At 45.9% G+C, this 27,023-nt stretch overlaps 1 protein-coding gene across 5 annotated transcripts in view; it reads right to left on the bottom strand.

Moving 5' to 3' along the window:
- Positions 1-17,462, bottom strand: part of LOC132206348 (adhesion G protein-coupled receptor E1-like) — a 45,142-nt gene extending 27,680 nt beyond the window's left edge. The window contains exons 1-6 of one of the 5 annotated variants that reach the window (XM_059640037.1): positions 15,763-17,462; positions 15,097-15,324; positions 9,109-9,165; positions 6,008-6,151; positions 4,135-4,284; positions 2,238-2,360 (exon numbers count right to left, since the gene is read on the bottom strand). In XM_059640037.1, the coding sequence (XP_059496020.1) occupies positions 2,238-2,360; positions 4,135-4,284; positions 6,008-6,151; positions 9,109-9,165; positions 15,097-15,187 (565 nt within the window). In that variant the 5' untranslated portion in view covers positions 15,188-15,324; positions 15,763-17,462. Of the gene's footprint in view, positions 1-2,237; positions 2,361-4,134; positions 4,285-6,007; positions 6,152-9,108; positions 9,166-10,080; positions 11,513-15,096; positions 15,325-15,762 lie in introns of those variants that run through there. The other 4 variants (XM_059640035.1, XM_059640036.1, XM_059640039.1 and 1 more) reach the window with 4 other exon arrangements.
- Positions 17,463-27,023: the final 9,561 nt, after the last annotated feature.

The following is a 27,023-nucleotide window of genomic DNA, read 5'->3' as shown; positions in this document are numbered from 1 at the left end:
TCTCGGATTTTCTTGGTCCCATTTTGTGTCCGAGTAAACCATCTGCGACTAACGGAAGAACCTCACTACCTATCGGCCACAGTGACACATTTATTAAACGTCAGCGATGCCTGGCGCACAGGTCTGTGTTACCGAGCAACAGCAACAGAAGCTAAAACCCAACTTTCTGGATTAAGAGCCAATAGATTTGTGTGTGTGTGTGTGTGTGTGTGTGTGTGTGTGTGTATGTGTGTGTGTGTATGTGTATGTGTGTGTGTCGTGTGTGTGTGAGTTGTGTGTGTGTGTGTTGTATGTGTGTTGTGTGTGTGTGTGTCTGTGTGTGTGTGTGAGAGAGAGTGTGTATATGTGTGTGTGTGTGTTGTTGTACCTGTTGGGTCAGGATGAGATGCCCTACTCCTGCTGGCCCTCAAAGTGCGGGAGGAGGCCATTTGGCCTCTTCAGTCCACACAGACCCTTTGTAGAGCATCCCACCCGGATCCAGCCACCCATGGTATCTACTAATGCCACATCTACCGTGGCCAATCGACCCTACCCTGCACACCTTTGGACTGTGGGAGGAAACCCACGCAGACACGGGGAGAACGTGCAAACTCCACACAGACAGTCGCCCGAGAATGGGATCAAACCTGGGTCTGCGGCACTGTGAGGCAGCAGCGCTAACCACTGAGGCACTGTGCCAGCCATAATTGTCATGGCACAGAAAGAGGCCATTCCACCCATTGTGCCTGTACTAGTTCCATTGCCCAGAGCCAATATCCTGGCTTTACCCCATATCACTGTACAACAATTCCACCCAAATAACCCACCAATGCCTCTCCTGAATGCCTTGGTTGAATTTACCTCCATCACATTTCCAGGTAGTACATTCCAGAACCTAAACTACTGACTGAGTGCAAATGCTTAGTTTCTCACATCCCTCTTGCTGCGTCTGTGCAAGATTTTAAATCGATGCCCTCACATTCAGTTTTTCTTTTAGCTTGACTCTGTCGACTCTTCCCAGCCAATGTTGGCTCCAATCTGCAGATGTGCTTTAAGGGAGGCCTGTTAGACCCGGTGTCGGCCTGGTTTTCCTGTGTGCTAAAATTGCTTCAGGGCACACCAGACTAGTCGTGGAGGCCTCAGGGTGGGTAATCATCCTCTTAGCTATGGGTGCAAAGGACCAAAAGCCAGTTTCACATGTGAGTGCCAATCTCTGACTTCATCGATATGCCAGGTAGCACATGTCTGCCTGAAAATGAGCAAATGCTCCCTGCCCAACATATTGAGGGCTTTTAGCTGGGCATTATTTTCCCCAGTTGTTTATAGGATGTAGTCACTATTAGCTAGTCCAGCATTTATTGCCCATCCCCCAATTGCCAGAGGCCACTTAAAACTCAATTACATTGCAGTGAGTCTGGGACCACATGTAGGCCGGACTGGGTAAGGATTTCCCTCCCTAAGGCACATAGCGAACCAAGGGAGACAAGTAGTATTATTGCTGGACTGTTTACCCGGAGGTCCAGGTAATGCTCCACGGATCTGGGTTCAAATCTCTGCCACAGCAGATAGTGGAATTTGAGCCCAATTAAAAAAAAAACAAACCTGTAATTAAGAGTTTAATGATGACCATGAATTCATTGTCAATTGTCACAAAAACCCAGCTGGTCCTTTAAGGAAGGAAAATGCCATCCTTACCTGGTCTGGCCTACATGTGACTCCAGACACACAGCAATGTGGTTGAGTCTTATCTGCCCTCTGGGCAATTAGGGATGGGCAATAAATGCTGGCCTGGTCAATGATGCCCTCATCCCATGAATGAATTAAAATTTAAAAAAGAGGAATCTTGATGACTATTAACATGGTCAGCCTTAATATCCCAGATTTTTATTGAATTAGAATTTCACCGTCTGCCACGGCTGGGATTTGAATGAACATCCCCTGAACACACCCCTGATACCTTCGAAATGATCCCTGCTTGGACGAACGTCCGTGCTCGGAACTGAAATCAGAGTTGTGTTTTACTGTAGGGTGTTGCGGTATCAATAATCAGGGATTGTGGCATCGAAGAGGATGAAGATGAAGAAAACCCAATCAAGAAGATATTTGTTTGGAAACTGAAGGAGTCGCGGGCAGGTTGAGAAGCTGGGCTGATCTGTTAAAGTGGGTGACCATATTTAGTCTCACAAAAGTTCTTCCACTCTAAACTTTAAAATTATTTGTAATTGCATTTTTCTTCGACTAATTTTGGATTTTCTTACTCTGAATGACTTTGTTAACGTTTGGTGAGATCAATCCTGGCTGAGGAATACAAATGTAGCTTCCGTTTAAATTCTGGCAGACACTGTCAGCTCGGCAGGGGTCTTGGAGGCACTCATCGATATCTGCGATGGAGAAGAGAGACCATTCATTACCCTCAGCTGGGCCCTGTCATATCTGTAGGCTGCTTAACCCTATCCTGGCCCAGAGTGGGGAGAGGCAGTCAGACCCTCTGATTGGGTTTACTGGAATTGATTAGGCTCTTACAGCACAAACACATTACCGGAGCAAGATCTCTGCTCTGCTTGAATATAATGTTAACACACAAGAAAAATGATATGATTTAAAACCTTTCTGAGGATCATTTGAACAGTTGTCAGTGACATAGAAGAGGGAATGTCGAATTATTTCTCCCACAATCATCCCTTCTGATTGTCTCTTCACAGGCATAGAATGAGCAGTATAGAAACAGGCCATTTGGCCCATCACTCTGCATTGCCAGAGCTGACCAAGAGGCTGTCCCACTTTTACTGCCTGTCCAATATCTATTGGAACAATTTGTAGATGTTGATTAGCCTGTTTGGCTTTGTTCTGAGTGCATGTCCTTGGCCAAGAGTTTAAATTGAGAATCTTTACATCAGGGGAGTGCACCATCCACTGTTCCATGAGATACCCACTGCCTGAGTAACACGTGGACTGAAATGATTGAATTCATAGAATCCCTACAGTGTGGGAACAGCTGATTCAGCCCTTTGAGTCCATACTGACCTGCTGAAGAGCATCCCACCAAGGCCCATCCCATCCCTGTACCCTGTATTTCCCATCCCTAACCAACTTAGCCTGCATATCCTTGCACACTTGGGGCAATTTAGCATGGCCAATCCACCCTAACCTGCACATCTTTGGACTGTGGGAGGAAACCAGAGCACCCAGAGGAAACCCACGCAGACACAAAGAGAACATGCAAACTCCACACAGACAGCAGCCTGAGGGTGGAATCAGACTGAGGCCCCAGGTCACAGGCTAACCACTGAGCCAACATGTCACCCCTGAATTATAAGGGCATTTTGTACTCAATATAGAAGCTAAACTGGTGCACTAATTGAGGTGATTGCAATCGTTATAGATTAGATGAAGTATTTTCCGTGGTTAGACAAGTGCAAATAAAGTGTCAGACTTTTAACCTTTGAACGACCTGCTCGGGCAAGATTAGGATTAGATTATTTCTTCAAAGGGCAGATTGGAACTCTTGGCCCTCCCAAAACAGGGTTAAAGTGGAGCTGAGGGTGGAGTTCATGGCACATTTCTGAGCCAGGATTGGTCCATCTTTGCTAGGCAAGTATCATAGAACATAGAATATAGAACAGTACAGCACAGAACAGGGCCTTCGGCCTTCAATGTTGCGCCGACCTGTGAACTAATCTAAGCCCCTCCCCCTACACTATCCCATCATTATCCATATGCTCTGGAGAATGAATGATTTTATTGTCAACTTGTATCTTATGGTGAGAAATACAATAAACTCCAGTGAAAAACTTTGATTTGTCACCACAACATGGTGCCATTTTGATAGTTTAAGAATAAGAGAAAAATGAAAACATTTCGCTTAAAGAGATGCCCATTTATGTATGGCTCAGAACAAGTGCCGCCTCACCAGATCCGACTAATGTTCAGGTTGCTGATTCTCAGGCGCCATCTTTCACCGCTGGCCTGATTCACCTCCACGTTTGATTAGATTTGGTATCTGGATCAGCCTGAAGTTCCCGAGGGCACTTCAGTGACTTATTAAAACCAAACCCTTGAGTGGGGTCAGCTGAAATATTCTTAGGCTGCCCCCCTTCCTCCAGAACCCGCACAATTAAAAGGGAAACTGAACCAGGGTCTGACCAGCCTCCTCACCTTTACACCCAGCTCCATAACCTGTAAACTTGGTCTGGCCAGATACTCGGGCAAACCCTTGGTCACACAGGCAATAGAATCCACCAGCTGTGTTGTGACACGTCGCATTGCTACCGCATACTGTTTGAATGTTGCGACACTCATCATAATCTGGAAGACAATATCAGCACACATCGGCATAAAATCTTTCTGCATCAACAGAGTTGGCTGAAATTGCTTGGCAGTGGGAGAAGGGATGATAGACTTTACTCCCAGCTATAACATGCCAGCAATGACACTCTGAATTCAACACAGGCAGCTAAATTCTATGATGCTGTCCTTTTAACTCTGTGATTTCAACGTGCCAGCCCTTAAAGTTTGGAAAAGTGTGTGGTTAGGAATAGATGTGGGTAAAATCTGCAATAATCTAAAGCTCCGGTTAGATTTCATGTTATATTTAGTTGTAACTACAGGTCTTTCTTTCATGGGATGGCAGCTGTTGTTGGCACAAGCATCTTTTATTGCCTGTTCCTAGTTTCCTTTGAACTGAGAGCCTTGCTCAGTCATTTCAGAGCACAACTGGGCAGTAAGTCTGGAATCCTATGTAACCAGCCCAGATAAGGATGGCAGATTTGCCTTCCTAAAGGCGTTTAGCAAACAGGATTAGTTGATGTGACAATCACCGATACTTCCAAAGACCCCATTGCCAGACCACCATTGCTCCAACTCCTGGGTCTCCCAGGGTTAACATTTGTCCCCACAAACGTCTCTCCCCACCCCGCAAAGATGAACTTTGCTGAGTTAGCTAGTCATACCGGTCAGTGGAGCATGCACCGTGAGGTCAGTGAGAGGAAGTCAACCAAGGCTTTACATTTCTCAAGTGCTTTGGAGAGCCAGTGGATGGCAAAAGAATGCTGTGACATTATAGCCCCAACACTGTGAACTATTAGGTCAATAGGATGAAGAGTGGCAGATGGAGTTTAATTTGGATAAATGTGAGATATTGCATTTTGGTAAAACAAACAAATGCAGGATTTATACAATTAGAAGTTGGGCTTTGGACCAGCTAATACAACAGAGAGACCTAAGGGTTCAGGTATATAACTCTTTGAAGTTTGCATTATATATAGATAGGGAGGCTCAGAAGGTATTTATCATGTTTAGCACATTTGCCACTATTGCTCAGACTATTGAGCATAGGAGTTGGGATGTCATGTTGAGGCTGTACAAGATATTGGTGAGGCCTCTTCTGGAATACTGTGTCCAGTTGTGGTTGCCCTATTATAGAAAGGACATTATTAAACTGGGGAGGGCTCAGAAGAGATTTACCAAGATGTTGCCAGGAATGGGGGGTTTGTGTTAAAAGGAGAGAATAGATAGGCTGGGAATTTTTTCACTGGAACATTGCAAGGTGACCTTACTGAAGTTTATAAAGTCACGAGGGATGTAGATAATGTGAAATGTAGGTGTTTTTTCTTCCCTAGGGTGGGGGATTTCTAAACTAGGGGACACATTTTTAAGGTGAGAAGAGAAAGATTTTACAAGGACATGAGAGGCAATTTGTTTTACTCATGGAGTGGTTTGTGTATGCAATTAATTTCCAGAGGAAGTGGTGGATGAGGGTGCACTTACAATGTTTAAAAGATATTTAAAAGAGTTCATAAATAAGAAAGGTTTGGAGGGATAGGGGCCAAGCGCAGTCAGTTGGGACGAGATTAGTTTGGTATTATGTTCGGCATGGGCTGCTTGGGCCGAAGGGTCTGTTTCTGTGTATGACTCTATGACTAGACAGTTCTCTCACCATGACAATGGTGAAGGAGGAAGATAACATGGGGAAGACAATAGGTCACATTCGAATTGCTTAAAATTAGCAAGTATGTGGTTTTTTATTTACCTATACAAGAGGCCGCTGCTGCATTCTGGAACTTTCTGTCTCCAGTTGAGTAGTATCCATTCTCACAGATGCAGTAGAACCTGCTTGGAGTGTTGTGACAGATCGCATTGGACCCACATGGTTTTGTCTGACATTTATCCATACCTGCAACAGACAGGAACGCAACTCACCATGAGCTGTGGCCATCTCAGTCGGCAGTCCAAGCACTTCCAGTGCAGTGGGGGCAAACATGTCGACCTGGGGGGGCTCGAAAATATGCAATGTTTCTTATCTAGAGTATAAGGCTTCTTCAGCAAACTACTCCCCTCATTCTCCACCATCTGCATGGACAAATGTGGAGGAATTCTGTCAGCTCGGAGTTCCTCTGTAAGTCATGGCATTCCTGACGTGATTACATTTCACCAGTATCTCAAGATGAAGATTCCAATCCTTTTGGACTGAGGGGCGGAGAAGTATCTCAGCTGGTTGTGAATATTTGGAAATCACTATCCCAGAAAGCTGTGAGCGGTCAGTTGTTGAATATGGGATCATAGAAACATAGGAACTGGAGTGGTCCATTCAACTCATTGAGCCATTCAACTAAATTGTGGCTTATCGTCTACAGCAAAATCGCCAATCCTTTAATGTCATTAAGGTCATCTCCAGATGACCTATCAATTTCTGCTCAATGATTGAGCTTCCAAAGCCCTCTCGGGTAGAGAATTCCAAAGGTCCTGGGTGAAGAATTCCTCCTTATCTTAAAATAAGGCACATATAAAACCAAGTCCCCTGGCCCTACACTTTCTAACCAGCTGTCCCATTTGAGTATACCCAAGACTGGGATCAATAAGCTGTTTTTGTGAGCTGAGGCTGTCGGGAAATGTCGGGGATTGGCTGGGAAAGTGGAATTTGACGTCGAACTTCAGCAGCTCATTCTCTTCCAGATGATGCGGCAGCTCTTACTCCACATGGGCTGCGAATGTTCAAGTAGAAGGTCGTCCCCAAGGACCGCTTGGGACAAACAGTCAATTCTCGAGATGAATAATTAAAAAGACCAAGAAAGTGACAGGTTTGAGCCCTGGCTTCAGCTGTGCTGGTGGGTGGGCGAAGGGACATGAAAGAATAAACTGGAGCAGATGGTTCCGTTAGATTGATGGGTGTAGAATGAGGCAGCAATAAATTCTGCGTTAAATTTAGGAGCGAACACTACTTTTTTACACAAAGTGCGTGATACTGTGGATTGCGCTATCAGAGTCGATGGTGTGGATTTTACAAGGGGAACGAATTGTACTCCCAATTGCGGGTTAAAAGTTGCTCAGAGCGTTATTAACGTGGACATGCTGGTAGTGAATATTTTTACATCAACCTGTCATTACATACCTCTGGCCTCCTGCATCAGAGGTAAGGACACTAGTAACACACCTCAAGAATCCAACCCTAGCCACACCCACTGCCATTGCAGTGATAAAACTGCTAGAACTTATTAGGATCAGAGTGGAAATTCTGCCCATCAGGGGCAGGAAGCTCTGCCCTGGAGATCTGCCCAGTCTAGCTGATTGGCTGGCAGCTCTGGCCGTCCCAGCAGCGCCAAAAAGCAATTAGTGGGACTGCAAGCGGCCATATGGGAGGAGTGAAGTTTGGTGGGCGCTCTGAGATAACTCTGTGGATTTCAGACAGGGAAGAGTGGGAGAGTGCAGCAAGTTGGTCGGGTGGTCGCGGAAGAGGGACAAAGTCGGCACAGCAATTGCAGAGGCACCCCTACCCGCTGATGGGCGCAGCGTTTGCCCCAAGTTAGTAAATACACGTTTTGCATGCCAGCTATTTGTCATACCTGCACAGACCAAAGCAAAGATTGGCAGAGGAGAAGTGAAGCTGTCGAGTGATTGAGACTGGGAACACGATTTAAAAAGAGGTTATTTAAATAAACTGGGCACCCTGTGGCACAGGTAGGTAGTGACCCTATCTCTCAGCCAGAAGCTCCAGGTTTGAGTCCCATTCCTGGACTCACTGGTCAAGGAATGTATCTATGGCACTGTTCCTAAATACAGGGATGTTAACCTGGTCCAATCAGGGAGCCTTGGCTGACAGATCTCGACAGGAATGTTAAGGATTCCGTTCACTGGGAACTAGCTCTGTGCTAGCTGGGTCAGTGTCATGTACGCTTGCAAATAAAGGGTGACTTGGTGATGGGATACTGGCCTTTGTGCAGTTATTTCAGACACTCTCATGGCCACTGTATGCTAGACCCAACCTTGGACAGTAAACCAAAGGAGCAGAAATTCCAATGTGAGAAATGTGGAAACCGGGTGAGCTCATGATAACAAGAACATTAAAAGGTCAGCACTGACACCGAGTGACTGGGCCGAATGGCCTATCCACAAGAAGATAGATGGGCAGGTAGAGGGATGGAGAGCCAAACAGATGAGCCACTTGATAAATGAATGGAAGACTAAGCAGAGGAGTGGTTGTCCGAAGAAGGAGATGGATAGACGTGGAGGTGGATGAAGGGAAAACACCATTCCTGAATACCTACGGTGTGAAAGCAGGACATTCATCCAACACCTCCCTGCACCCACCCCTTCCCTGTAGCCCTGCATTGCCCATGGCTAACCACCTAGCCAGCACATCGCTGGACACTATGAGCAATTTAGCATGGCCCATCCACCCTAACCTGCACATCTTTGGACTGTGGGAGGAAACCAGAGCAAACTCGCACAGACACGGGGAAAATGTGCAAACTCTACACAGTCACCTGAGGGTGGAATCAAACCCAAGTCCTTTGTACAGTGGGGCAGCAGTGCTAACCACTGAGCCACCGTGCCAACATCTTAACATGCTTTTGTGCTGGCAATCAAAACCCTTGCTCTTCTTTTTCGAAAGCTTGTTGTAACTTCTGCATGTGTTGTGGCGGCTTTTCCTCTGAGTATTAAAGTTTAGAAACTAGGAGTGGAAGTAGGCCATTCGGCCGTTTGAGCCTATGTGCCGTATGTTCGTGGTTAATCCTATGTCTCAGTGTCCTTTTCCCAATTTCTCCCCACAAATATTGATGCCTTTAAAATCTAAAGATAAATTTACGTTGTAACCAATACAATTTATTTAGAATTAAGTACATTTAAACTTACCAGTGCATGTTGTACCCATGGAACAGTTCTCACTGCTAACGCTGCAGAGGTAAATCACTGGGGGTAGAGGGAGTGGGAGAACACAGTCTCATGAAATTTTATTTTATTAAAAATGATCATGTTTGTGAGAACAAGTACAGTTTATCAGCACTACCGCCCCCCCCCCCAACCCCGTGATAAATAATTAACGCAATGTGTGACATGTTGCACATGGACAGGACAAACAAAGCAAGGGGATGAACAGTAGGACCCTGGGAAGCACTGAGGATCAGGAAGACCTTGGTTTAGCATGTCCACCAATCCTTAGGGTATCAGGGCAGGAAGATAAAGTGGTTAAGAAGCATATGGAACATTTGCCTTTATTAGCTAAGGCACGGAATTTAAGAGCAGGGAGCTTGTGTTGGAACTCAACACTAACCATTGGTTAGGCCACAGCTGGAGTATGGTGTGCAGTTCTGGAATTCACATTGTAGGAGGGATGTGACAGCCCTGGAGAGGGTGCAGGGGGAGATTTACCAGGATGTTGTCTAGGCTGACTCGTTTCATTTATGAAGCAAGATTGAACAGATTGGGGTTGTTTTTTGCTTAGAGCAGAGGAGGTTGAGAGGGGACATGATTGAGATTTATAAAATTATGAGGGGTATTGATAAGGTAAAGTCAGCAGTCACACGATACCAGGTTATAGTCCAACAGGTTTATTTGAAGTCACAAGCTTTTGGAGCACTGCGCCTTTACCAGGTGAAGTGAGAGGGAGGCATACAGACACAGAATTTATGTGCAGAGAGAGATCAAGGGCAGAGAGATAAAACATCATACAAATGGTGTGGGTAGAGTATCATATAATGAATCTTTGCAGGAGATCCGAAGAGTCAGACAGTGTGAGAAAAGATCTGATTTCGGAGCTGTAGACCCCAATGACTCCACGACCTGTGCAAAGAATACCATCTCCCTTGATTAAAACTCATTTCCTACCTGATAGGTGCAAATCCAGTCAGTATCTGTGGGGTTCTGTGTTCTGTAGGTGTCCCCTGAGTTAGAGGACTGTAGGCTTGAATCTCATTCCACACACATAAATACAAAGCCCCCACCCCACCCAGTGAGGTACTGGGGGAGTATCACGCTGTTGGAGGTTGCTATTGTTTGGATAAGACATTAATCCTTGCCCAGCCCAGACTCGTTGCTATGCCAGTGCCCATACAAAATTCCGGTAGCTGTGGCAGTCGATGGGTTGTAGAAGGGAGGGGGTTGGGCTGTTATTTCCTAAAGTAATTGCTGCAGTCTACGCACAGATCGGGCTGTGAGACGGGTACCTTCAGCCTCTGTAGGCTGAGCACTGTTGAACACAGCACATTCCCTGACAAAGTATATTTGGAATTTGGCTTGTGGAACTAACCCACTCCAGTCTAACAATCAGCAATCATGGCAGAAAGTATTAGAAAATACAGCACAAACGTAGGCCATTTGGCCCGACAGATCCATGCTGGTGTTCATGCAGCACTGACAGTGTTGGCAGTGCTGTGTTATGAATGATCCATTAAAGGTGAGGAGCTATGACTTATCTCAATCCCATGTCACCAAATCAAAGGCGAGTTAGTGGGGTGGAAGTGGGTGGGGGGGGGGGGGGGGGAGGTCACGGTTGGGTGGAGGAGTAGGTGGAATAGGTTGGAAAGGTCAGCCCAGTGCCTTGGTTAATAATCATCCCTCAATCCACAACATGGAAAACAGCAGATTATGGGTCATTAGGGCAATCGGTTTGTGGGATCTTACTGTGCACAGATTGGCTGCCAGGTTTCCTACATTGCAACAGTGACTGCACTTCCAAAAGCTGCTGCGCAGCCCTTGGAGGCATTTGCTGGTTGTGAAAAGCACTATATAAATGCAGGAGCCCTTTTATGTTACTGCACACACACGCTTCCTCCCACATGTCCCCCCAACCTATGCTCCTCACTGGCCACAGGCTGGTTCAGACATTGCAGCAATCCCCAAAGGAATATAAAAATGAACTTGCGGATGTTTATGAAGGAAATTGAGAACAGCTGCATCTTATCTGTAAGCCTTGTGCCTTCTCATTGACACTTTGACCTTGTGACCTGAGGGACTGTAGGCAGAACGGAGCTGGGTTTCCCTGAAGATACATGTTAACACATATAGCATCAAAGACACGGTCCCACACACACGCCACACACGCACACCACTCTCTCAACCACACACACACACACACACACAGACACACATACACACACACTCAAATCCACGTACACACATAGCATCCCCCACTGACCCACCAAGACACACCCATTGAGGTGCATAGCTGGGAACTGCAGATGCTGGAGAATCCAAGATAACAAAGTGTGGAGCTGGATGAACACAGCTGGCCAAGCAGCACCTTAGGAGCACAAAGGTGACGTTTCGGGCCTAGACCCTTCATCATAAAAATCCCAAAACGTCAGCTTTTGTGCTCCTCTGATGTTGCTTGGCCTGCTGTGTTCATCCAGCCCCACACTTTGTTATCCACCGAAACAGACACCCCCTACACAAACAGACATCCACACAACCAATAAACGTGGAGCTGGAAAAGCAGGTCAGACAGCATCTGAGGAGCAGGAAAGTCAATGTTTCAGGCTGAAACCCTTTGTCAGGATGGCACATTCCTACTTCAACATACATTCATGCAGTCAAACACATGTGCAGGCAGGCAGATACACAGACAGCAGAAAAAGATGGCTGCACACACAACAACACCCCACACTCACACAACAACCCTAATATTTAAACAGATCGTAGGAGCTGCCGATGCTCGAGTGGAGCTGGAGGAACACGGCAGGCCAGGCAGCATCAGAGGAGCAGGAAAGCTGATGTTTCGGGTCAGACCAGATGCTGCCTGGCCTGCTGTGTTGACCCTAATATTAACTCTGGTTAATTGGTGGGAAGCGGATTTGATCTTTCTCACTGTGTTCCCTAATCTTTGCACCCATCCACTTCCACACATTTATTGGGTCTCCCCACTGGTTGCCCCACTTACAGACTGAGGGGTCCTGAGTTCTAGAACTCTCTCCTCTTGACTCTTCCTCCTCACTTTCTTCCTCTTCCTCTTTGGTTAATATTTTAGCTATTCATCCAAACACTGGGGTGTTGAGGTGTCTTGGGATATTTCAGGAGTTTAAAAGGCGCTAGATCAATTCACATTGTTGTCAATCAAGAGCGGGCAGGCTCCTATAGGAAATTCTTTTTATCATTCTTTGTTTCATGGCTTCCTACCCATTAATCACTTCCGACATTCCTGCGATAGGGTTAGGGTTAGGGTTGGGAGGTGTTTCAAGTGAGTCTCCGGACACAGCCTCTTACCACTCACTCTCACCCTGTGGGTGGGCCCATGGGAAGCCTGGCTGTCACAAGACCCCACTATTAAGATCACAACTCTGGGCTCCCCAGCTCACCTCTGGCTTCATGGGCAAGGTAACCCCTCACACATCGACACTGAGCACAAGATTGAGTCGTTACGGGAACGCTGGCAAGGCCAGGATTTATTACCATTTTAGAAATCAGCCAAGCATCAGCCCCTGTTGCCGTGGGTCTGGTGTCACGTGGAGGTCAGACCAGGTAAGGAAGGCAGAATTCATCCCCAAAGGGCATCAGTGAACCAGATGGTTTTTTTTACAAAGAGACTGACTTTCAGTTCCAGATTTATAACTGAATTAAGCACTCATGATGGGATTTGAACCCAGGTTTCCAGAACATGAGCCTGGGGCCTCCAGAATACTATAATAACTACAAAATACCACTGATACTAGCAATTTGAGGCATCTGCAAGGAATGCTAGAGAAACTCTGCAGCACGTGTCGGCAGAGACAGAAACAGAGTTAATGTCTTGAGTTCTGAAGAAGGGTCATTAGGCCTGAGATGTTAACTCTGTTCCTCTCTCCCCAGATGCTCCCAGACCTGCCGAATTTCTCCAGTCCTTTCTGTTTTAGCTCAGGAGTACCACTCTAGTGATATTATCACTACATCACCATCTCCCCTCTCCCCGCAATAGCTAATTAAGAGTTAAGATGTGTCATTAAGAGATTAGAGGATGAAGCTAAAACAAACGTTTAAGTTTGCCCATGATCGACTTGCGAGGTATCTTAATTGTGAAAACGAATATGTAGCAGCAGTTTCGACTTGGTGGGTGTGATATTCTGTGTCTATCTCCAATGGGATACCATGCAGACAACATTGATACTCCTTCACAACGTTAAATCTTAAACTAACCTACAATCAGTGCTTTACCTTCTAAATTTTTGTTTCCTGTGACACACTTGAGTCTTAACCTACATTTCTTTCCTGGAGATAGCATCTCTCTAATTCATCTAGTTAGTCAGAACTCTGTAGATTTTTACTACTCAATTGAAAATACATCATCCTTAAGTCTCTGTCCCTGCATTGTATCACAATTCGATCACTCTACACCCATTGTTAACAGCCACTGACTGTTTCTCAGTCTCTTAGGCAGTACGTGTCCCCACCTTTGACAATCTTTTAAAGCCTCAGCTTATCACTGTGCCTCAGAATTGCATCCCCACAATGTGGATAGAGGACATTCAGCCCACCAACCCTTTGAAGAACATCCCACCCAGACCTTGCCCCCAACTCTATCTCCACGCTTAATCTAGCTAACCTGCACGTCCCTTGACACTGCAGGCCAACCCACCTAACCCTGAACACCTTTGGACTCAGGAGGGATGTGTTAACTCTACACAGACAGTTGCCCATGGCTGGAATCGAACTTGGGTCCCTGCCGCAATGAGGAGGCAGTGCTGATCACTGACAAAATGTGCTGACCTTTCACCCTTTCAAATTGTGTGGTGGGTGGAGGAACAGAGAGGACCGGGGAGAGAATTCTCATCCTGGGACACTCCATGACAGGATAATCAAATTAAAATAACAGCAGGTTCCACAAGGATATTTTACTACAGGTGACCGAAAGCTTGCGATAGGGTTTGGCCGGAGTGGGTTTTTTTTGGAGAACAAGCAGAAGGACCACGGTGAAGAGGTTGGGAGATTTTAGGGAGGGCAGTTCAGCGTTTAGGTCCTTGGCACCTGAAGACAAGATTCCCCAATGTTTGAAGCCATTACAGTCGAGGCAGTGTGTATCAGGAGAATTGGAGAAGCGCAGGAAACACGGAGAGAGGCTGAGGTTGTTTTCCTTGGAGCAGGGAAGGCCAAGAGGGATCCCGACTGAGGTGCACACAGTTATGAGGGGCATGGAAAAGGCAGACAGGGAGAAACTTACCCCCTTAATTGAAACATCAATAACCAGGGGGCACCAGTTTAAGGCAAGAAGCAGGATGTTTAGAGGGTATTTGAGAAAAGCACTTTTCCCCTAAGTTGGATGGCATTTGGAGCTCAATGCCTAAAAGTTGGGGGCCCTCACGACATTTAAGAAATAGTTAGTAAGTACTTGAGTAATGTAAGTAACTTGTATGTAGTAAGTAACTTAAGTAATGGCTTCGCGTACTAGGCTATGTACCAAGTGTTGAAAAATAGCATTAGAATATAGATGCTTAATGACCAGCACAGAAACAACGTGCCAAATGACATCTTTTTGTGCTGTATAAACTCTTAGAACCTATGGCTATGGGTCTAGAGGATGTTATAGAATGTTGCTTATTCAATACTTCCTAATAAGCTGCACCACCTTTGAGATCCAACACTATGGTGTGGATAATTCTGCAGTGTTGAATGCTCAAGGATTGTGGATCAGAGATGAAGCGATAGAAAAAGAGAATGTAATTATTCCTCACCAGCCTCAGCTCCTCAATTAAATTTATCACTCAGAAAATAACATCACTTCAACCCACAGAACGACAGAAAGTATGAAGAGTTTCTGTCTTAGTCACACCAGATGTCCCTGATCAGGGAGGTCAATATGCTCAAAGAAAAACAACACATATGTCATAAGCAGAAAACATTCTAACCGTTAAATCCACGCTTTGGTTGTTAACTTACTGAGAAATGTCAAACACTGACAGTTTTTCATCTTTCCGACTCCCTCTCCCTTCCCAGGGAGGCTTGTTGGGTAACTGAGATGTGTTGCCATTAGCGAAGATTGTGTTAATTTTCTTATAACACAATTGCAAGTTCTGAGTTATGTCAAAAGTGATCCATTTCCTGGCCTGTATTTTTTACACTAATTTGGCTTTGCAAAAGCTCTTTCACTACACCCCTAAATATTCCCTTGCAAAAGACAAAAAAGAGAGAATAAATCATTTCATGGAACGCAAGAATCATCCACAACATATAATAACAGTCGGAAACTAAATGTTAAAGGATAAATTCAGAATTCACGTGATGCCCGGTTACAGGCCAACAGGTTTATCTGAAATCACAAGCTTTTGGAGTACTGCTTCTTCATCAGGTGGCAATTGTGATTTCGAATAAACCTGTTAGCCTGTAACCTGGTGTTGTGTGATTTCTGACTTTTTCTACTCCAGTCTAACACCAACACCTCCATATAAAAGATTAATGACCATTAAATTGTTTCAAACCGTCCTGCAGCAATTCCAGGAGGGTTCTAACATTTGGCAAGTAGTCTCACTGCAAACATATCATTTTAAGAAGCAGTTCTCCAACTGTGTGCACAACACAAGCTTCTATTAAGCTTACAGTACTAACCTCTGCTGGGTGCTCTGTTTCACCTGTAACCGTTGGTTTGAAGATAAAGCCTGCAAACAATTATAACCAGGCCAACAGATGCTGGGAATATCTCCCACTGTTGAACCACTTCTGCAAAAACAATGGAGTGGTTCTGATCCCGTCTCCCCCACATCCAACATGTAGCTTCAACGTGCAATCAACGCTGCGATGTGACAGCATCAAAAGGTGGTGAAAACATCCTGTTGTTTGTCCTTTGTGATAGATCGTTTAACCTCTAGCAGTTGTCTGTCTCGTCGATCAGATGGTCTGTGGCACCAGCACTCTATGCAGACACGCCCAGGATGGTAGGGGCCTGAAGCGAGACTCCTCTTCACACTCTTCATGCAGTGATGTGAGTTCCTACCTGAAGGGGTCTTAGTCAGTGACGCTGTGAGGTATACATCACAATTTGTTGCCTGTCAGCAGTTCTTAAAGGGCTGCTATTGGGTCTTAGAGGAGATGCAGCTTTGCTATGGAATGATTTTACTGTACAGATGTGGTCACAAGTTGAAATGCACCACGACTGCCCTATTCAATGAAAACACTTTCGGAGTCACAGAGGGCATGGCTAATGACTGCAGCGGGTGGGGGTGAGGGTGGTTCCGGTTCCTTGGCTCCCAGCAAATAATTTTCAAAACTCATTTAAGGGACGTAGGCCTCGCTGCCTGGGCCCAGCATTTATTGCCTGTCCATAGTTGCCCCTTGAGAAGGTGGTGATGAGCTGCCTTCTTGAGCTGTTACAGTCTATATGGTGTAGATAGATCCACAATGCTGTTAAAGAGCGAATTCCAGGATTTTGACACTGAAGGAGCAGTGATATATTTCCAAGTCAGGGTGGCAGAGAACTTGCAGGTGGCAGTATTCCCATGTATCTTCCACCCTTGCTCACAATGATCCTCTCTGACCGTGTTTATGGACATCTTCCCTATTAGCTCAGTATATGGTTCGATATCAGTTTGTATTGAATGCTGTTTTTTGTGGAGTACCTTGGAATATTTCACTCTTCGCAATGCACGCGACAGACACAAACTGTTGCTGGTGGTTTCACATCTGCCAGTGCAGCCTGAGAGAGCACAAGTACTCCCTGACACACAGGAAGAAATACGTTTCATTTTGGACTGCACACTTTTTCCTTCCTCTTTTTGGTCTTCCTCTCAGAGTACAGTTATACATTTACTGATTCAAATCCAACTGGGTGATAATCGAATCCCTTTTACATATTGGACTGCAAATAATTCATGGTCCTGAAGCGCAAGAGTAGAACTGCCTGCTGACATTTGTCTCCATCGACATTCTGCAATCCCTTCCCCGTTGTAATACAGCATGTGGCTAATCCAAGCTCAGGAATAGCTAATGCTGAGAGTTCATGCCTCTCCATTCGAAGGCAGATCTTTCTGATGGACTCAGAAATCAAGGGTCAAAAACATAAATCTGCTGCCTCCAGTAATCTCTCTGGCCCTGAAACTGCTCTCCACCTATCTGCTCCTCTATCCATCTTCCATCATCGCCTCCCCCTCTCTGTATTTATTTCAGTGCCCTTCCCCTCCCCCATTTCTGAAGAAAGGTATAGACCTGAAATGTCAGCTTTCCTACTCCTCTGATGCAGCCAGGCCTGCTGTGTTCATCCAGCTCTACGCCTTGTTATCTCTGGCTGCTGCCTTTGTCCTTTTAAGCGGCAGACATTTCACCTGAGGAAGTACCCACACTCCAAAAGCTTGTGATTTCAAATAAACCTGTTGTACCATAACGTGGCTAATAAAATGTGAGGCTGGATGAACACAGCAGGCCCAGCAGCATCTCAGGAGCACAAAAGCTGACGTTTCAGGCCCGAAACGTCAGCTTTTGTGCTCCTGAGATGCTGCTGGGCCTGCTGTGTTCATCCAGCCTCACATTTTATTATCTTGGATTCTCCAGCATCTGCAGTTCCCATTATCTCTGATAGTGTTCTGGGGACCTGGGTTTGAACCCTGCCATGGAAGGTGGGAGAATTTGAATTCAATAGAAAAAAGAACTGGAACAAAGCGTCTAATGATGACATGAATCAAAACCAAAAGAACTGTAGACGCTGTGAACCAGGAACAAAAACAGAAGTTGATGGAAAAGCTCAGCAGGTCTGGCAGCATCTGTGAAGAAAAAGAATTCAGAGTTCGCATTTCGGGTCCGGTGGCCCTTCGTCAGAACTGAATGTGACGTTGTAATGATCTTGAATTGATTGTCGGAAAAACCCATCTGGTTCACCAATGTCTTTTAGGGGAGGAAACTGCCATCCTTACCTGGTCTGGCCTACTTGTGACTCCAGACCCACAGAAATGTGGTTGACTTTTAACTGCACATCAGGCAATTTGGGGTGGGCAATAAATGCTGACCAAGAGAGAATGTGCGGTGAATGTCCTGCGAATGAATTTTTATAAAATATTACAGTGTTATAAACTTATTCCGTTTATCATGACTGCTATCAAAGATTTCGTCTGTGTTTCCTACCTCACATGTTATTGGTAACCTAGGCTACAGCCAATAAGGAAGCATGGTGGTGATATTAGATAATCCTGTCTGAATGACCACAACTAATATCATGCTGAAGGAGATGCTGGAGAATCTGAGATAACAAGATGTAGAGCTGGATGAACACAGCAGCCCAAGCAGCATCAGAGGAGCAGGAAAGCTGACAGTTCGGAAAGAAGAGTCTAGGCCTGAAACATCAGCTTTCCTGCTCCTCTGATGCTGCTTGGCCTGCTGTGTTCATCCAGCTCCACATCTTGTTATCTCAGATTCTCCAGCATCTGCAGTTTTTACTATCTCTGAAACAATTTTAACCCCACTGCGAAGCCTCCTCTAAGGATGCCTATCCTGAAGAAGCTACCTTGCTCCCTCCGGACAAACATCAGGGGATCTCTCTCCCACTGTAACTCTCTCGTAATCTCTTCGACCTTGAAACTGCTTGACCACGTCCTGAAGCAAACCAGTTACTACAGCCATATTACCTGTCTTAGTACCTGCCTACGGGACCTGATCATCCCCAATGGACTACAGTCCACATTCAGGCCTTCCCAACTTGGCCCCAACCGTAACAATGTCTACATTCAGAACACTGAGACCCTTCAGAAGTGTTTCTCCCTGCGACTCCTGAAAAAAACATTTCTGAAGAAGGGTCTATGCCCGAAACGTCAGCCTTCCTGCTCCTCTGATGCTGCTTGGACTGCTGTGTTCATCCAGATCTACACCTTGTTATCTCACCACACTGAAGGAGGTGGCTTCTGAAAAGAAATTGCAAGTTAGCACCGCCCAAATCTGTGACCTATAACCCCTTAAACGTCAAGGGCAACAGGTGCACATGAGGGTCATCACCTTTAAGATTCTCCTCAAGTTAAACTCCATCCAATCCTTTCCATTCCTTCATTTTCATTGTCACCAGCTCAAAGAGGTGGAACTCCCGCCTTAGTAACTGTGCCCACTCTAGCTGGGCAGCATTGGTTCAACAAAGCAGCTCACCACCTCTTTAAAGGCAATAAAGGATGGGCAATAAATGCTATCCCTGCCAGCAATGCCCACATCCCTAAACTGAAATGAAATAAAAATGAATGGTGATGATGCTGTTACCACACGGCTATAGCAGAAAAGCAGGCCATTTGTCACATCAATTTCATTCCATCATTCAATGAGATCTTATTTGATCTGTTCATCCTTAACTCCACTTTCCTGCATTTTCCCCATGATTCCCCTCCTGATTAAAAATCTCTGTCCTGAATATGCTTAAAGCCAGTCTTGATAGCCCTCTGTGGTAAAGAATTCCATAAATTCACTCCCCTCTGAGAGAACAAATTGTCCCTCATCTGTCTTAAATGGGCAACTCCTTACTCTGAGATGACCGTCCTCTGAGAGAGATCTGAGTATCTACCCCGTCAAGGCCCTTCAGAAATGGCAGCCTTAGTCAGGGCCTGGGGTCTGGGGTTGGTTCTGTGCTCAATAACTGGGGTTGGGCACTGGCGAGGGGAGGGTCCAAGGTGGGACTAGATGCCTGGGCCGGGAGTGGCTCTGGAGCACATGATTTTTGTCCCTGCTCCTTCCCATGGATGGAATAAAGGCCAAAGGAGACAGTTTGGTTCCGAGACTCATCAGGTTAAGGATGCAAAAAAAAAACAGACTTGCATAAAGGCACATCAGCTGATGCTGAATGATGCCAGTCAGTTTGGCCATCATTGATAATGTTCCCCATTATTTCTAGACGAGTGTATATAGAAAGACCACACATAGGGACCAGATCTCAATTACATTAGCAACCACCTCAACACCCACAAATGGAGTTGCATCAGGACACTATTTAAACGAGCCACAATACATTGCAGCAACCCGGAACACTGCAAAGCAGAACAGGAGCATCTATACAGAATGAGGTTGTTGACTTGCTCACCGAGCTGGCTTGTTTATGTTCAGACGTTTCGTCACCGTGCTCGGTGACATTGTCAGTGGAGCCTCCGATGAAGCAATGTTATTGTACTTGGCTTGGAATTTATACTGTCCAGTCTGTTATGATGAGTACTGTCATTTCTGGTTTTGTTCTGTATGGGTTTGTATGTGGGATCCAATTCTATATGTTTGGTGAATGCGTTATGGGTCGAGAACCATGCCTCTAGAAATTCCCACACGTGTCTATGTTTAGCTTAGGCTACTATGGTTACCTTTCTCCATTTAAACTAATGGCCTTCATTGTCCAAGTGTACTGACATTTTGGAAAGTTTGTCATCAACAACGTATTCGCCAGGATTAAATTCACAAAGAGAACAGCAAACAGCTTCCCTTTCTGGACGTATGACCAACGGGGAGTTCCAAACCTCAGTATAAAAGAAAGCAACCCACACTGACCAAACTCTTAACTTCCACAGCAACAACCATCATGCCCACAAACAAAGCTGTGTTTGGACACTATTTAAACAAGCCACCACTTACTGCAACTACACAGGAAAGAGGAAGAGCACCTCCACAAAATCTTCACTATTAACAGATTTCCCCACAACTTCACCCACAGGTGCCTATTAAATTGACAATAACAAAAGGTCACAGTACACCCTAACACACTGGACACACTGCCTTCTGTCAGGAACATATCAGAACTGGCAAGGCTTCTACCACTGCTAGGAATCGTGGTGGCCCATAAGCCCACAGCCACTCGACAACAAACACTTACAAGGATTAAAGACCCCATTCCCACAACATTCAGAACAAACATGGTTTACAAGATACTGCCACAAAATATTATGCAACCACAGACAGGAAGGAAACTAGCCGTCAGAATGAACATCACCTAGTAGCAAAACAACATAATGAACTTTCTCAAATATCGGTACACGCAGACAGTGAAGGCCATCAGTTTAACTGGGACCGTGTAACTGTAGTAGCCCAAGCCAAACATAGACATGCACGGGAATTCCTAGAGGCATGGCTCTCCGCCCACAATGCAATCAACAAACATATAGAATTGGACCCCATATACCACCCCATACAGAATAAAACCAGAAATGACAGTACTCACCATAACTGACTGGACAATATAAATTCCAAGCGGAGTAGAACAACATCGCTTCATCACAGGCTCCACTGATGATATATCCTAGCATGGTGACGAAACATCTGAACATAAACAAGCCAGCTCGATAAGCATGTCAACAACCTCATTCTGTACAACTGTTCCTGTTCTGCTTTGTGTAGTCCCAGATTGCTGCAATGTGTTGTGGCTTGTTTAAATAGTGTCCTGATGCAACTCCATTGGGGTAGTTATAGTGTAATTGAGTATCTGGTCCGTATGTGTTGTCTTTCTATATACACTAGTTTAAAAACAACGGGGAACTCCTGGCTAGTGTATATAGAAAAACCACACATACGGACCAGATACTCAATTACACTATTAACTACCCCAATGGAGGTGCATCAGGACACTATTTAAACAAACCACAACACATTGCAGCAACCCAGAACTACACAAAGCAGATCAAGAACACCTGTACAGAGTCTTCAAAAGGAATGGATACCCAAAAAGCATAATCTGACATTACCTTCAAGACAGACCACAACAGAAAGACACAACACAACCAGACTCATTAATCATTCTACCATACACCAAGGAGGTATTAGAGATGACCAGAAGATTACTCAGATCCCTAGGTATTCTTGTAGCCCATAAACCACCGTACGACAGCTACTGATAAATGTAAAGGATCCCCTGCCCAAAACCAGCAAAGCCAATGTAATATGCAAAGCATCATGTAAGGTCTGTGAGAAACATTACACAGGCCAAACCGGAAGAAAACTGGTCACAAGGAATTACAAACACCAACTAACCACCAAGAGACATGATCAATTCTCACTGGTCTCAGTACACACGGACAAACAGGGACACGAATTCGACTTGGACAATGCATCCATAAAGCACAAGCCAGACAGAGACGTGCCAGGGAATTCCATCCGGAACTCCATCAACAAACACATTGAACTGGGCCCAATATACAAACCACTGAGAAACAGAACTGGAAGTGATCCCAACCGCCCCAGCAAACCGAGGCATATCAATAACAAGTGGGACAGAACACTGACCTTTCACTGGAAGCACACTGACGGTGTTACCTAGCAGGGTGAGGAAAAGTCTGCAAACAAACCCACCGGCTCGGCGAGTATGTCTACAACCACACACCCTCACCCTTCCTGATGCTGTTTGATAGTGTTCTAGAGAAATGCCTTTGGAATGTATTGCCTCATCCAAGAAGATATACAAATGTACATGGTTGTCGTAATATGGCAATACATTCTGCCTTGCTTTTCTGATCCGGGGACAAATGCAATGACTCTGCGCCCCCATAACCGCAGAAAATCCACTTACGAGACAGTCCATGGTGGGTACCAGCAGTCGTTCAGTTAGCAGAATGTTCTGCCTGTGAGACTGAAGTTTGTCAGGTCAAGTCTCGTAGCCTCCAGAGATTTTGAGCATCAAATCTCGGCTGAGACTCTGGGACAACCTGGGGCAGGGCGGGGTAGAGGCTACAGTGTTGGCGGTGGTGTGTCTCTCATATAGAAGCCCAGGTACATTTATTCGGAGAAAAGGAGCTCAGCCTAGCATTTAGCTTTTGACATACAGCCATAGAGTTGAGCAGTGCAGAAACAGACCCTTCGGTCCAACTCGCCCATGCTGACCAAATATCTTAAATTAATCTAGTCCCATTTGTCAGCATTTAGCCCACATCCCTCTAAACCCTTCCTGTTGATGTACCCACCGAGATGCCTTTTAGGGTGGCACGGTGGCTCAGTGGTTAGCACTGTTGCTTCACAGCATCAGAAACCCTGGTTCAATTCCACCCTTGGGCAATTGCCTGGGACTTGTTGGGCTGAAGGGCCTGTTTTCCACACTGTAGGGATTATATGAAATGTTGTAATTGTATCAGCCTCCACCATTTCCTCTGGCAGTTTATTCCACATATGAACTACCCCGGTGTAATAAAAGCTATCCCTGAGTTCCCTTTTATATGTTTGCGCTCTCACTTTAAACCTACACCCTCTAGTTTTGTACTCCCCTACCCTGGGGGAAAAGACCTTGACTACTCACCTTATCCCTGCCCCTCATGATTTTATAAATCTCTATTGGGTCACCCCTCAGCCTCCGATGCTCCAGAAGGTTAAGTTGTACGGGATCCACAATGACTTGGCCTTGTGGGTTCAGAATTGGCTTGCCCATTGAAGGCAGAGGGTAGTTGTGGAAAGGTGTTTTTCTGGCTGGAGATCCATGACTAGTCTTATTCTGCAAGGATCTGTGTTGGGAGCTCTGCTGTTTGAGACATGTATGAATAACTTGGACGAAAATGTAGACGGATGGGTTAGTAAGTTTGCAGATGGTACTTAGATGAGTGGAGCTTTGGACAGTGTTGAAGGCTGTCAATGGATACAGCAGAGATACAGACAGTTGCAATATGGGTGGAACAATGGCAGGTGGGGTTTAATCTGAGCAAGTGTGAGGTGCTGTACTTTGGGAGATCATGATGGAAAATAAAAATGTAGTGGCAGACGAAGGGTTACATCTTACAGTGATCAGTAGGATGATGTACTTAATTCTGGAATGTTGCAATAATCAATGAAATGCTGTCCCTTAATAGAATGAGGTGCTTGAGCATAGGTCAAGGGAGTGTAGAACAATGGTGGTATAACTAGGCTAGCTATTAATGGCAGCGTAATTAGGTTGAGTAAAGCATGTAACGTAGAAGCAAGGACTAGCATGATGTAATGGGGTCAACCCGAGGCGAAGGACCGTTGTGGCAGATGTAGTAATAAATAATCACTATCTTATAGACTAAGTTTGGAGTAGAAGAGACCATTGTGGTAGATGTAGCAATAAATAATCATTGTCTTAGTTTGAAGAAGAAAAAGCCATAACGGCAGAGACAGAAAGATAACATAAACTAACAGCATTGACTTACTAAGATAATAAAATGTGAGGCTGGATGAACACAGCAGGCCAAGCAGCATCTCAGGAGCACAAAAGCTGACGTGGAACAGTCCCTCTTCCGCACCGACACAGGCCCCAAACCCCACCTCTTCCTCCGGTACATTGATGACTGTATCGGCGCCACCTCTTGCTCCCCAGAGGAGCTCAAACAGTTCATCCACTTCACCAACACCTTCCACCCCAACCTTCAGTTCACCTGGGCCATCTCCAGCACATCCCTCACCTTCCTGGATCTCTCAGTCTCCATCTCAGGCAACCAGCTTGTAACTGATGTCCATTTCAAGCCCACCGACTCCCACAGCTACCTAGAATACACCTCCTCCCACCCACCCTCCTGCAAAAATTCCATCCTCTATTCCCAATTCCTCCGCCTCCGCCGCATCTGCTCCCACGATAAGACATTCCACTCCCACACATCCCAGATGTCCAAGTTCTTTAAGGACTGCAACATTCCCCCCACAGTGATCGAGAACGCCCTTGACCGCGTCTCCCGTATTTCCCGCAACACATCCCTCACACCCCGCCCCCGCCACAACCGCCCCAAGAGGATCCCCCTCGTTCTCACACACCACCCTACCAACCTCCGGATACAACGCATCATCCTCCGACACTTCCGCCATTTACAATCCGACCCCACCACCCAAGACATTTTTCCATCCCCACCCCTGTCTGCTTTCCAGAGAGACCACTCTCTCCGTGACTCCCTTGTTCGCTCCACACTGCCCTCCAACCCCACCACACCCGGCACCTTCCCCTGCAACCGCAGGAAATGCTACACTTGCCCCCACACCTCCTCCCTCACCCTTATCCCAGGCCCCAAGATGACATTCCACATTAAGCAGAGGTTCACCTGCACATCTGCCAATGTGGTATACTGCATCCACTGTACCTGGTGCGGCTTCCTCTACATTGGGGAAACCAAGCGGAGGCTTGGGGACCGCTTTGCAGAACACCTCCGCTCAGTTCGCAACAAACAACTGCACCTCCCAGTCGCAAACCATTTCCACTCCCCCTCCCATTCTCTTGATGACATGTCCATCATGGGCCTCCTGCACTGCCACAATGATGCCACCCGAAGGTTGCAGGAACAGCAACTCATATTCCGCCTGGGAACCCTGCAGCCATATGGTATCAATGTGGACTTCACCAGTTTCAAAATCTCCCCTTTCCCTACTGCATCCCTAAACCAGCCCAGTTCGTCCCCTCCCCCCACTGCACCACACAACCAGCCCAGCTCTTCCCCCCCACCCACTGCATCCCAAAACCAGTCCAACCTGTCTCTGCCTCCCTAACCGGTTCTTCCTCTCACCCATCCCTTCCTCCCACCCCAAGCCGCACCCCCATCTACCTACTAACCTCATCCCACCTCCTTGACCTGTCTGTCTTCCCTGGACTGACCTATCCCCTCCCTACCTTCCCACCTATACTCTCCCCACCTATCTTCTTTACTCTCCATCTTCGGTCCGCCTCCCCCCTCTCCCTATTTATTCCAGTTCCCTCCCCCCATCCCCCTCTCTGATGAAGGGTCTAGGCCCGAAACGTCAGCTTTTGTGCTCCTGAGATGCTGCTTGGCCTGCTGTGTTCATCCAGCCTCACATTTTATTATCTTGGAATTCCCCAGCATCTGCAGTTCCCATTATCTCAGCATTGACTTACTGCCTAAGTGTAGAAAGATAACCCCTACTGACACCATTGGGCTTGCTGGCGTCCTGAGAAAGAGCATGATAACTGAAAATGTATAAGGGATAACAAGCCCCGAGGATTGGGGGCGATCGGAAAACCACTTTCTGATTGTCACAGCCTTTATTTGCAAATAAAGGTTTACCTTCTTGAAGAACTCTCTACATCTCCTGGTCATTCTCCACAACAATCAAAGGTTAAGGAAAAGTATAGAGTTAATGGCAGGACCCTGAACAGCACTGATGTACGGAGAGATCTCGGTGTTTGTGTCCATAGCTCCCTGAAAGTGGCCACACACGTAGATACAGTGATAAAGAAGGCATATAGCATGCTTGTCTTTGTTGTTTGGGGAATTGAGCACAAGAGCCAGAATGTCATATTGCAACTTTATAAGACTTTGGTTAGGCCACACTTAGTGTATCAAGTTAAATTCTGGTCACCACATTACAGGAAGCATGTGAAGGCTTTGGAGAGGGTACAGAAGAGGTTTACCAGGATGCTGCCTGGATTAGAGAGGGTGAGCCCTATGAGAAAAGGCTAGAAAAACTAAGGTTGTTTTCTCTGGAGCAGCAGAGGCTGAGGAGAGACTCGATAGGAGTGTATAAAATTATGAGGTGCATTAATTGGATTGACTGTCAGAATCTTTTCCCCAGGAGGTGAAATGTCTAATACTAGGGGGCATGTATTTAAGGTGAGAGGGGGAAAGTTCAAAGGAGATGTGAGGGGCACATTTTTTGAACACAGAGCGGAATAGGAGTCTGGAATGCGTGGTTGAGGGTTGTTCTGGAGGCAGATATGATGGGGGTGTTTAGGGGGTTCTTAGATACACAAATGAATATGCAAGGAATGGAGACACATGGATTAAGAATAGGCAGAGAGGATTAGCTTAAAATTAGCGTCATGTTCGACGCAACATAGTGGGCTGAAGAGCCTGTTCCCGAGATGTACACTTCAATGTTCTGTGCTCTGTGTTCTATGATTGAAACATATAAAGTCCTGAGGGTTACTAACAGGGTAGATGTAGGAAGAATATTTCTTGCTGGAGAATCTAGTACTAGGGGGTCACTGCTTAAATATC

The sequence above is a fragment of the Stegostoma tigrinum genome, chromosome 35 (assembly GCF_030684315.1).
Source record: "Stegostoma tigrinum isolate sSteTig4 chromosome 35, sSteTig4.hap1, whole genome shotgun sequence".
Lineage (NCBI taxonomy): Eukaryota > Metazoa > Chordata > Chondrichthyes > Orectolobiformes > Stegostomatidae > Stegostoma > Stegostoma tigrinum.
Note: the sequence above shows the minus strand (reverse complement) of the source record. Positions and strands in the feature narration are given on the sequence as shown.